Genomic DNA, 12880 nt, shown 5'->3' with positions numbered 1-12880 from the left:
TGTGGTAGCAGGCGCCTATAATCCCAGCTTCTTGGGAGGCTGAGGCAGGGAGAATTGCTTGAACCCAGGAGGCAGAAGTTGCAGTGAGCTGAGATCATACCACTGCACTCCAGCCTGGATGACACAGCGAGAGTCTGTCTCGGAAAAAAAGGAAAGTAATAAAATAATAATAAAAAATTTTCACAAGTGTCCTAATTGTTCATCATGAGCTGGAAGCCCTGAGGTCAGCCATAGCCAGCATCAGGAGCCCCACTGATTCCAGCATTCATGATTCAGACTCAGCTATACTTTCTGACAAGCTCCTGGGCCTCTGTGATGAGATCCCTTTAGACGGGCCACACTGGGATTGTATCTATTTGCTCTTTTTCTCCCTCTTCACCAACTGTTTTCATCTTGTAACGTAATGTTACAAACTATTTTACTAATTTTATACAGAAACTATGTATTAAAGAATTAATGTTAAATCTCTTCTATGCTATATTAAATTCTATACTATGCTAAATTCAAACAATATTAGCCTATTGTGACTTTAAAGCAGGTTTTCTGTACAAGTCACTTCTGTAAGAAAATAAACCAGTGCTTACCAAACTGCACAGGAGTCACCTGGGGGATCGTATTAAAAAGCAGACATGACTCAGTAGTCTAGGGTAGGTATAAGCTTCTAATGAGCTCCCAGATAATGGAATATTACTGGTCTGCAGATCACATTCTGAGTTACAAGCACATATATATAACTTTTTGATGAGCCATGGAGAAAGTGAATTATAATTCTTCTGAGTTCTCCAATTAGAATATTGAAACAATTCTTCATAAGATGTGGTTGGGTTTGCCTTCATGCATATTTCCATCTCCAACCTTTCTCTTCTCTCTGTTATCTCTTAACCTAGGTCCTTATTTGTTCCTGTCTGGACTAGTGCAGTCTGTCCAGAAATGGGCTTCACTTCTATTGATCAAGTTTGTAAGAACACTGAGGACAGCCCCCGTCACATCATTCCCTTGCAAAGAAGGTGTATGGTGAACACATCTGACAGCAATCAATTAAGCATACCCAGAGAATGACCCTATGGTCTAAAACGAATGTGTGTTTAGAGTTCACAGCTAAGGAATCTGGGAGTAGCCAACCTGGAGATTCATTCCTTACCCCTGAGGAATATCTGAACCTCTGGCCCATCCTGTGGAACACAGGCCATACAGGGGTTTGAGGCCCTTTGTTTTGGATTAAATGAAGGTTGCATGGAAGAGGTTGCTGGGGGCAGGGTGCTAAGTGAAAATGCTATAGAAACTACATGTTTTTTATAGCAGACCTCCTGTCTAGCCTGCTGCCATTGGACCCCTGTGTCTCAGTTCCCTCAATAAACCATATGTCTCATTTGCTGACTCTGGGTGGCTTCTTTGGCCTCTTGAACATGGTGCAGTATCTACTGAAGTCAATAGGGGCCCAGCATGACAGAAGGTTTCAATGAGTTCTCATTGCCCAAAAAATAAAGTTTAGCCTCCTTGGCAGGAGCCTATAATTTTATTTTACAATAGATCTTCTCTATTTATACTCCCTGCTGTACCTGTGACTGTACCTGCCTTGGTTCTCCTCTGAACTGTTATTTATTACTTGCCCTGTCTAGACTGTCTTCTCTTACGGGCTGACTCATGGCTCAGAAATCCTAACACACTTACTGCTTCTCCTTATCATTTGTCACTGCCCCATCCTAAGTGGTCTATGTAAAAACTCCTGGGGCCAGGGACCCTAACTAATCTTTATCTATATGTCCTTAGCCTGGAGCTCAGCTTTGTGTGCATGTTGTATCACATTTTAAGGGGTTAAGAGCAAGAGTTGTGTTTGGTTTTTTGAGACCTGGTCTCGCTCTGTTGCCCAGGCTGGAGTGCGATGGTGCGACCACAGCTCACTGCAGCCTCAACCTCCCAGGCCCAAACTATCCTTCCACCTCAGCCTCCTGAGTAGCTGGGATTACAGGCATGTGCCACCATACCCAACTACTTTTTTATCATTGTTTTTGTAGAGATGGGATCTCACTACGTTGTCCAGGCTGGTCTCGAACTTCTGGACTCAAGTGATCCTCCAGACTTGGCCTCCCAAAGTGCTGGAGTTACAGATGTGAGATACCACACCAGGCCCAGAGTAAGAGTTCTGAAACCAGATGCCCCAGGGTTTCCATTCAGTTTCTCCCAAACCTCGCCATCTACTAGGTGTATAACTTTGAATGAATTACTTAACCTCGCTAATGTTTTTTTCTCATGTGGGAATTAGGAATAATAGGTTGCTTGGAGAGTTAAATGAGATAATGTATGTAAAGTGCAAAGCACAGTGCATTAAAAAATGGAATAATAATATTAATAAGACAGCAACAGTGACAGCATAGCAAGCATACTATAAAAATTTGTTAACGAATGTGCAAAGAATTAAATGGTACCCAACTTAAATCTTTTCTACAATTAAAGATCATACCCTCAACAGGGAAAGAAAATTATTCACATTATTGCCCTTTAAACTCTTAATGTCAGTTCCACCTTGAATGCTTTTTATTTTATCATAGGTATTACTTTCTATCCATTTAAGAAACTTTTACTTGCCCTTTAAACCTATCCCATGTCCTGGACATTTTTTCTTAAGCCATGGAGGGAGTAGCAAAGGTTCATATCATGCACGATATAAACCCCCCACCACCCCACCGCTTCACAAATGAAATCAGCATTGTTTCAGACGTTTTACTCACAACCCCTGCCTCAGAGCTGTATTGGCATACCAGATATTATTCTATTTATTGGTAATAGGACAAACATTTGTTCAGTATGTGCCGTGTTGAAGGTACTGCGTTCATTCATTTTAGATAATTATGTTTGCTCTATTTTCTTATCTAGAAAGTGGGACCTAGTTATGGCCTAAATAGAAATACTGATACTTCCTTCCAATTTTTTTTTCAGTCAGTCACCATCATAAACATGCAATATTCAAGACCATGAAGAAGAACCCAGACGTAGGATTGTTTCATTTGGATTCCACCTACCACAGTTGTCACATCTCAGTAGGGACAAGGAAAGTCTCATGCTCTTGCCTTGACTCTAGTCAGTAAAAGAGCAAATTCCAAGCCTCCTAAGGAGCATTCTCATCCCTCCCTCTTTGTCCTCACAGAAAAAGAAGAGATTCCAGGAATGCCTTGGTTACTGGAACCTAGAATTAGTTCCCCTTGTTTTCTTTATCTATCCAAATTCTGTCTTTGGGATCAACTTTCACTTGCTCTCTCTCCTCAAAGACTGTCACTTTGAATTACCTTTCCTTTGTCATATTCCTACCTAGAGTCATACTCTTGAGAACCTTGTATACCTCTGTAACTCATTCATTAGAAGATATTGATAAAGATCCTACAGTGTGTCAGGCACTGTGCGAGGCACTAGAGCAACAATGATGAATGCTGTACACATCCCCCTCACACTTTTATGGTTTATAATATCATGGGGAGAGAGAGAAATAGATGCTCAATAAACACATTTTATCTGGTGGGTACCTTAAAAGAGCAAAATTTGATAATTTGCATCATAATTTGATCCATTCATGTTTATGTGCCAGACCCTGTGGTAGAACTGGGATACAAAGATGAATTAAACAGAGACTCTGGTCTCAAGAGTTTATATAATCTGCAGTTGCAGCTTACATAAACTCTGATCTGCATCTTTTGGCAAAAGAATTTTTTTTTCTAGGTAACTTAACCACAATCTCAGGTGTGTGCTGTTTACTGACACATCATCTCAACGCAGTCTACAGGGACAGTAAATGACATACGAACCAAAGGTGCCAGTCCTTGGAGTGGTGTGGCTTCCTCCGCCTCATAGAGATAGAAATTCAAAGGAGGAAAGAAGTAACCAGGGGCTGGTTCAGAGCAGCTGCGGCCGCTGACGTGCGGGCGGCATTCACACTGCCCATCTGTGGGTGAGCACCTGAGGAAAAAGCAATTCATCATGAAAAAATATAAAGTCGGTGAGTGTAAAATGAAGGTGGAGGGGTGCTGGGCTAGTGCTCCCTAAGTTTGGACTAATACTTAGAATCAGTCAATCAATAGTCCTGTGGCCAGAGGTAGAAAGGCCATTGGTTTAACACAACTGGTCTTGAGTGGTGAATGTAGAACCATGGAGCCCAGGTGGACACTTTTTTCTTTCCTGGTTCTGCCCTAAAATCTGGCAAAAGAGTGGCATTAGGACCTCTCTTTACAGGATGGCAAAAAGCTGGTGCTTTAAGCAGGTCACACATATTCAGGCACTTATCCCACTAGTTTGTGGGATACCCTGCAGAAGGATTGTTTACCTCACCCTTGGAAATATTTGAAGCGAAAGAAATCAGTGGGTCGTAGTTAATGACTCACGACCATTGCTTGTCGTGGAATAAAATTTTTCACCTATGACTATGAGCATATCAGAATAAAATATGCTTTTATGTTTAAATAAGGAATATTGCTATACAACTTACTCATTTGACTGACTTACGCATTAGAATAAGCACCTCCAATATCACAGTCACAGGGAGAGCACCCATGGAGATGATTTCCCAGGCCCCAGTATCCAACCTACAGAGAAAAAAGGCTCAGCTGATTCCAGCTATGAAGATATTGTTCTGAAGTACAACATTGAAATCACTACAATGCAATTTCCACACATCAAATAGCCAAACAGCCTGCACCATCCCACAAGAGCCTTTCTGGCCTATGCACTTGGCTAATGATCTCCACCGACACATCTCCCGTCTGCAGGATTTGAAGTAGGGGACAGGGCTGGGCATGGTGGCTCACACCTGTAATCCCAGCACTTTGGGAGGCTGAGGCGAGTGGATCACTTGAGGCCAGGAGTTTGAGACCAGCCTCTACTTGGGAGGTTGAGGCAGGAGAATCGCTTGAACCTGGGAGGCAGAAGCTGCAGTGAGCTGAGATCGTGCCACTGCACTCCAGCCTGGGTGACAGAGTGAGACATCATCTCAAAAAAAAAAAATAAATAAAAAATTTTAAAAAAAAATGAAGTAAGGGGAGAGGAAGGTTGTATTATGTATTATGTCAAGTAGAAAAGCAACGGGAGCCATCCAATTTCTCTAATATCACCAGTTTATGCTCAAGCTGAGTTATTTAAGTCCTGTCAGAAGAGTTCTTCTACCAACCTACGTGTAACTGCTTCGCTTGCACCCCCACCTCCCCACAGGTGGAGTCTTTCTAGTGCAGTGGTGTGATCTCGGCTCACTGCAACCTCTGCCTCCCAGGTTGAAGCAATTATCCTGCCTCAGCCTCCTGAGCAGCTGGGATTACAGGCACCCACCACCATACCTGGCTAATTTTTGTATTTTTAGTAGAGATGAGGTTTCACCATGTTAGCCAGGCTGGTCTTGAACTCCTGATCTCGTGATCCATCCACCTTGGCCTACCAAAGTGCTGGGATTACAGGCATGAGCCACCATGCCCGGCCATGTAACTGCTTTTAATAAAACTGTTAGGGTCCCTTACCACAACAATCCCTGGGTATTTTACCCATACAATATTGAAATGTTTGCGGTAGAGAAATCATTCAAGCTAACTTTGAGATATTACATGAATATCACACGTTCGTATAGGCATTTGTTTATAAATCAGCTGTTTTGGCATAATAATGTGAATCCATGTGAGAGAGTCAACTCTGTTCCAGGCTTTTTCATCATTGCAACATCTTGACCTTTGTTCAAAATAAACAGCTGGTGAGACAGAAATAACTATTTTCTAAGTGTTATAATATTTAGTATAAAATGCTCAAAAAAATTCTCCCACAAATCATAATTGAACATGCTTGGATAAAACTTAGATTTCAGCAGGTATGAAATTCTTGCTGGAAATGGTCTTGTGAAGCAACCATATTTTTTGTTATCCTGGTACAATTTCATGCATGATTTTACTCAAGAAGATGTCTTTTAGATATTAAACATTGATGTCTTTGGACACAATGCAACAAAGGACTTGATATTTTTCCCCAAACCAAAATTTTAGTTTAAGGAAAAAAAATAATGTGACAGGAGCTGCTTCCCACAGGATGTGGTTGCGAAAACTCCCTGTAGGACAGGGAATGCTGCCATGCTGGCCACCTCAGGACAGAGCCAGGGCGCCATCGGACAAATGTGGATATGGAGAAGCTGCTGGGTGCATGGGCTCAGCCACGATGGACAGCTACCCCACAGCTGGTCCCTCTTCAGTTATTTTGCTTGCTTGCCCTGCAAGCAAAAGTGTGTCTGTATTGCACATGTAGCAGTCAACCAGCCAGTGAAAAAAGTCAGCCTGAGCCTAAGCATTGTCTGGAATTATATAATTTGGTTGATCACATATTTTCAGGATTTGTTGATCCTGTAACCAACTTTTTTTGGGTTACAAACTTATGGTGATGGAGACTGGCGTAGCTGACCTTTCTCTTTAATGTACAATTTTCAGATTTTCTGATTTGTCTTACAGAACCCTCTCTTCCTAGTTCCTTGTTTCTTTCCCCCACTCCCTCTGCCCCATCCTGTTTTCAATAAAATGACTTAAAATATGAGCACAAAACCTTGTCCTCATAGGCATATGTTTCTTATTCATCAGCTACGTTTCTTCAGACACATCAAGGTCACTGTTCTTTTATTAGGTTAAGTTTTTGTTTTTTTCTTTCTGAAATGTCATGGTGAGCTGCCAAGATTGGAGAACAAAGAAAAGAAAAAACTCCCCCATTGCATGATGCATTTCTTATGGAGTGAATATGTTTTATTTTTACTAATTTTAGATCATACATATTTGTATGTTTAGTAGAGCCTGTGAAAAATCCGAGAGTTTATTTCCCACAGGAATCTAAAATACATTAAACCTAAGTTTGTTGTTTTTTTTTTATATAAGAACTTATCCAAAATATTTTTAGGCAGGGAATGGTAGGGATAAGGGGATTGTGTGCAAGAGACAGAAGCAAGGCCCCATGATCTGGTGGCCCAAAACATGGGCAGATTAATGTTCTTCTATTCTGCTGCTTGGCATTTTCAGGATAACAGTGGATAAACCTAGTAACATCTGTGCCTGGGTTGGTTTAGTCCAATCCAGGGGTGTGCTGGTAAATGTTTAACAGGCAGCTCTCTGCAAGGGTGAGGGGAGGCTGATAGTGTTTGCCAATTTCTGTAGAAGAAATACCCATATCACTGGAGTATTAAAATACAATAGGACAAGGAAAGAGATTAGCAAGACCAAGTCTCAGCTAGGCAATGGCAATAGAAATCTGCATCACTATATAAAAGGGAAACTACAGGCAAATACATACGATGCATTCTTCGCAGTGTGCTCCGGTGACATATGACAGGCACGAGCATTGGCCTGTATCCACATCACAGGTCGAGAGTGGCAGACTCCCAAGGGGGTTACAGTTGCAGGCTGAAAGCACAGCATACGCCATTATTCTCATTCTTAACTCCTCCACTCCTGTGAGTGTCCTTAATAGCTCACACAAAGCAAAAAGCATAACCGCAAGAACACAGAAGCCTGCTCTGCCAGGTTTACTGTGTGCCTGGCTGCATGATGACTGCACTGCATATAACCTCACAGAGGAAATCCTGTGTCAGACACTTCCAGAGCCCTATGTAGTTTTACTGGATGGCAATTAGGAGGAGACAAGTAGGCAGCAAGTTGTACATACTGCAGTACTGGCACAGTAATTCTGAGTGAAGCTGACCAGGCTGGGTGACTCAGACGCAGGAGTTTCTGGGCATCGTGGTTAGTAATGATGGCTCCTTCTTTGGCAGATGTATCTGGAATCCCACTTTCTCTTTTCTCTCTTAGTACATCATGACTTTTTCTCTTAATTCCCCTCTCCTTCTTCTCCTCTACCCCTAGGCATTTCTGAGTCCTGTATATGTTGCAAAGGCTAAGACGTCATGCTACCAGAGCAAGGAGTACACGTGCAGCAAATACCAATGTTCATGGAAATAACCCAAATGCCCATCGACTAATGAATGGATAAATAAAAGTGGTATATCTGTATAATTGCATATTATTCAGTGATAAGAAATAAAGGCCAATACAATCTGCAGTATGGGTAAAACCCGAAAACATTACTAACGGTACCATCTTAACCATTTTAAGCAGAAGTTCAGTTGTGTTAAGTACATTAACCTTGTTGCATAAACAAGCTCCGGAACACTTTTCATCCTGCAAAACTGAAACTCTATGCCCTTTATAAAATAACTCCCCATTCCTTCTCCCCTCTAAGCCCTAGCAATCAGCAACCACCATTCTGCTTTCTGTCTGATTTTGATTACTCTGGGTACCTCATATAAGTGGAATTATATAGTTTTTGTCATTTTGTGACTGCCTTCTTTTACTTTGCATGATATCCTTAAGGATCATCCATGTTGAAGGATGTATCAGAATTTTCTTCATTTTTAAGGAAGAATAATATTCCCTTGTATGTAAATACCACATTTTGCTTATCCACTCACCCAGCAATGGATACTTGGATTACTTCCACCTTTTGGCTAGTGTTGCTATGAACTTGGAAATACAAATATCCCTTCAAAGCTCCAATTTCACTTCTTTTGGGTATATATCCAGAGGTGGGATTTCTTTTGTTGGGGTATGATGTTATAAAACTGATTGTGGTGATGATTACACAACTTCCAATACACTAAAAATTATTGAATTGTTTACAGGATGAATTGTATGGTATGTAAATTATATTCAATAAAGCTGTTATAGACTGGGCACGGTGGCTTATGTCTAGAATCCCAGAACTTTGGGAAGTTGGGGTGGAAGGATCGCTTGGGATCAGGAGTTCAAGACCACCCTAGGCAACATAGTGAGACTCCATCTCTTAGAAAAAATAAATTAGATGGCTGTGGTGGCACATGCTTATAGTCTTAGCTACTCGGAGGCTGAGGTGGGAAAGTTGCTTGAGCCCAGGAGTTTTAAGACTGCAGTGAGCAATGACTGTGCCACTGTACTCCAGCCTTGATGACAGAACAAGAGTCTTTCAAAAAAAAGAAAAAAAAAGTAAAGCTGTTATAGGCCCACACACACCAAAATAATGTTCAGCCTGTTCTTGGAGGACATCAGTTTAGTCAGAGAGTTAGGGAAACATGTGGAATGCTGAAAGGTCTGATGGGAAATTGGTTTGACTATATAATTCATCATCACGACATTTAATTTTGCCATCAAACCCAAGAAGAGCATTTTATCACAGAAAGATCCAGCCCAGTGTTCTCTAAACATGCAAATAATCCACAGTTACTTATATGGGCAAAATATGGAGCATGAGGCTGTGAGCAAATGGAAATTATTTACCCGGGTTTCCTGAGGAATATGTAGCTCTATAGAGGCCCTGAGCAGCTCTGAATTTCTGTGATCCTACAGCTGAGGGTCTGCCCATTTGGCCTCAGAAAATGGCTTAGTTTTTTTTTTCTATTTCCCCTCCCTGCCTTCCCTTAATTTTTTTCTTTTATCAGAGAACATATAGACCAATATTAGGAGGGGTGCGAGGAGAAAGTAGAGCATAATTTAAAAAATAAAAACACACCACCACTTGAAAATTGCCTAAGATGACATCAATCTTGCAGAAATACATTATGTAATTTAATGGATTCTTATGTAAAGGTCTAGTGGAAACCAAAAACGATTTTGCAACTTGGTGTTACATTTATTGGCATTTCCCTGTGTTTGTTCCAGTGGGGAAAATGTGAATGCCCTCTGCTGGTCCTTTATGATAAACCCAGCAAACCACAGAGAAAAGTTCTCTACTAACCTCTTAGAATTTATGGGAACCATTATGTTACTTTTTAAAATCCAGAGGTTGGCAGGACTCTTAGGTATCCATGATCACCAATTTTTAGGGCAGACAGAGACAGCCCTAAGCTTTAAGACACATAGGGGCTGAGATGGGTGGATCACTTGAAGTCAGGAGTTTGAAACCAGCCTGGCCAACATGGTGAAACCCCATCTCTACCAAAAATACAAAAATTAGCTGGGCGTGGTGGTGGATGCTTGTAATCCCAGCTACTAAGGGAGACTGAGGCAGGAGAATGGCTTGAACCTGGGAAGTGGAGGTTGCAGTGAGCCGAGATTGTGCCACTGCACTCTAGCCTGGGTGACAGAGCGAGGCTCCATCTCAAAACAGACATACATACACACACATACATTTAAAAAAAAAAAAACACACACACATAGGGATTGATGGCCTCCCCCCGCCAACCATGGACTTACGCTGGCAGCCCAGGGGGTCAGTGACGCTCAGTCCGTAGTGGTTGGCCTTACACTGGTCACATTTGGCTCCTTTCACGTTCTCCTTACACAGGCACTGGCCGGCCACAAACCCTAAGGCAGGATCAGAGTGGCTCACACAAATGCCACCAGATATGGTCCCATCAGGGTCACATTCACAAGCTGGGGACACAGACATTCATTGTTTTAGTTAATTACAAATTGTGAGAAGCCTGAAATATAATCATAGAATTTTACCCAGGCTAGAACTATCTTGCTTTGTTTAAATAATTAAATGTTTAAATAATTAGACCACTCAGCAAGAGCTATTCAGAAATGTCTCCCAGATCTCTAGCACTGGAAAAACACTGAATAAATCCATACCTATATTTGTAAAGGACTTTGAAATGATTTGAAAGTCAGAGGACCAGAGGAAGACTGCTACTGTGAAAATTAAGAATAGATTACGTTAAGAATAGATTGATTCTTCTGGGGATGATGAGAACGTTTTGGAATTAGGTAGATGTGATGGCCGCACAACACTGTGCAGGCGAACTGTTGTTCATTTAAAAATGGTTAATATTTTATGTTATGTGAATTTCATCTAAAAAATAGATTTAAAAAAAGACAAAGACTCTAAAGGTGAGAATAAGGTCAAAATCTCTGAAACCTGGTTAAAAAGTAAGTCTCTCCTTCTCTATCACAGAAAAATACGTCACATGGAAAAGTGACACTTTATTTTTTTTTCCTGGAAGGAACACCTATAAGAAGGAAAGCGAGAGGCTGGTCCAATGGTAGTGGGTTATCAGAATTTATTAACATCAATGTCACTAAAGTTGGTATACAACTCCCCACTGCTAAATTTGACTGGCTTTAAAAAAAAAAGAAGGAAAGGAAGGAAATAGTGAAAAGTACTCATATCCTTGGTTTTTTGGGGGGATATCTGCTGACAGGGCAAGAGCTTAATTGAAGAGATTCTGGAAAATAAGACAAAAAGTCACTTGTAGCAAAGGAGCCACAAAGGTAACAACCTTTTTTTTGTTGTTGTTGTTGTAGACATTTGAACAACTCAAGGAAGGGGTGTCCTATGAAAAAGAATGCTGACTGTTTGAATAATTCCAGAGATAATTCTAGACCCAGGACTAGAGAGTAGAAGTCACAAAAGGTAGCACTTGATTGAACAGAAGGAAGAACTCTCTAATACTTAGGGCTGCCCAATACTGCAGTGAACCCCTCATCACTGGAGGTGTCCAGGTAGATGTTGAAACAGCACTTGGGGCTTTGGTACGGATGACAAGTGTGCTGTTGGGGATTAGATGACCACCAAGTTCTCTTGTACCTTTGTGGTTCTGTGTTTCCAAGGGGTTCCACTTTTAAGGAGTGTAATACAAACAAAAAATATGAATATCATGATTTTAAGGAGCAGTCATGTTCACATTTATACATGCTTTCTTCAGATTACTAAAAACAAAACTATCAAGTTTAAAATTACGCCTATATAATCACCATTTAGGTTAGTGAGTTTAGTGGAAACAATTCAGTCAAACCAGTTGTTTTACATTATTGAAGCAACTGGTGTTTGCTGACACAATCTTTCAAATTTCAATCATTTGTTAGTGTTTTGTGACTGGTGATAAAATCTTACTATGAAAAAATAGCTTTGAGTTCTGTTTAGTTTGGAAAAATGACAATTTTCTTCTAATTAAAGCCAGTTGCTTCTAGAAAGAAAGGAACAAACTGGATTCATCTTAGAAGTGGCCAAAAGGAAAAAACCAATTTCTTTGGGAGACACTCCAAAGAATCAGCATTGAGTTCCAGATAATAATTTAGTTATATACAAAAGCATCCTTTGGGAAAGGGATGTGGGAGGATGGATAGTAAATGTTCTTTGAAATAACCTTATGTCACGACCTTTAGAAGTCTAATTAAACATCTTGGTATCATATAATTCTAGCAAACTTTTATTGTCACTAGTTAAGTCTACCAAATCTTGGTTTTTCTGTATCGGATTTAATGGCATCTTAATTGTAGAAAACTTAAGATTAGTCAACTCTTATGCCTGGAATCTGTTTATATAAATATTTAGGTTCAAACAAGGACAATTTAGAGAAAATTTATATGAGAATGCTAATCAATCTTCAAATACACATCATTTGTATATATACACATAAACATTTGTTTAGGTAAACTGGGGTGTCTCACGATAGTAGTTTGTTACAAGCTTCTCATCTACCTTTTATAGAAATATTCCTTCTTTATAAAGAATGACTTCTTAGTTTCATACCAGGAGTACTAGTTTTCTTTCCTTGGTTTCTTTCAAAAGCACTATCAAGTTAATATTCAGTGCTTCTTAAGGAACAAGACTTTGATTGATATGCTCAAAATATTTGCTTTATTATTTTTAAATCTCTTTCCAGATTCCTAGATTATCAGTTTCAGTCACTAGATTTCCTTGATTCTACCCAACAGAGCAATTTAATCTTCTTTTATAAATACATAGCTTTAAAAACAATAAAAGTTATATGTGTGCATGATTACAGATTATGGTAAAAACTGTAGGATACTTAGGAAATTGCTCTAAAGAAATATATTTTATGAGAATCTAGTCCTTTATAACAACGTTGAACAGGTCGCATATGGTAAATTTTATAGTCAGGTGCCTACTG

General features: G+C 40.2%; 1 protein-coding gene across 1 annotated transcript in view; it reads right to left on the bottom strand.

Annotated features, from left to right (window-relative positions):
• The window catches only part of LAMB4 (laminin subunit beta 4), a 98564-nt gene that overhangs the window by 68632 nt on the left and 17052 nt on the right, over positions 1-12880 (bottom strand). The window contains exons 10-13 of the mRNA XM_032275900.1: positions 10218-10397; positions 7288-7397; positions 4492-4571; positions 3798-3948 (exon numbers count right to left, since the gene is read on the bottom strand). Coding sequence (XP_032131791.1) covers positions 3798-3948; positions 4492-4571; positions 7288-7397; positions 10218-10397 — 521 coding nt within the window. The remainder of the gene's footprint in view (positions 1-3797; positions 3949-4491; positions 4572-7287; positions 7398-10217; positions 10398-12880) is intronic.

This window comes from Sapajus apella, unplaced genomic scaffold (assembly GCF_009761245.1).
Source record: "Sapajus apella isolate SASKATOON/1434 unplaced genomic scaffold, GSC_monkey_1.0 scaffold7, whole genome shotgun sequence".
In the NCBI taxonomy this organism is placed as follows: Eukaryota; Metazoa; Chordata; class Mammalia; order Primates; family Cebidae; genus Sapajus; species Sapajus apella.
The sequence above is the reverse complement of the archived record's forward strand: the minus strand, read 5'-3'. Positions and strand labels throughout refer to the sequence as shown.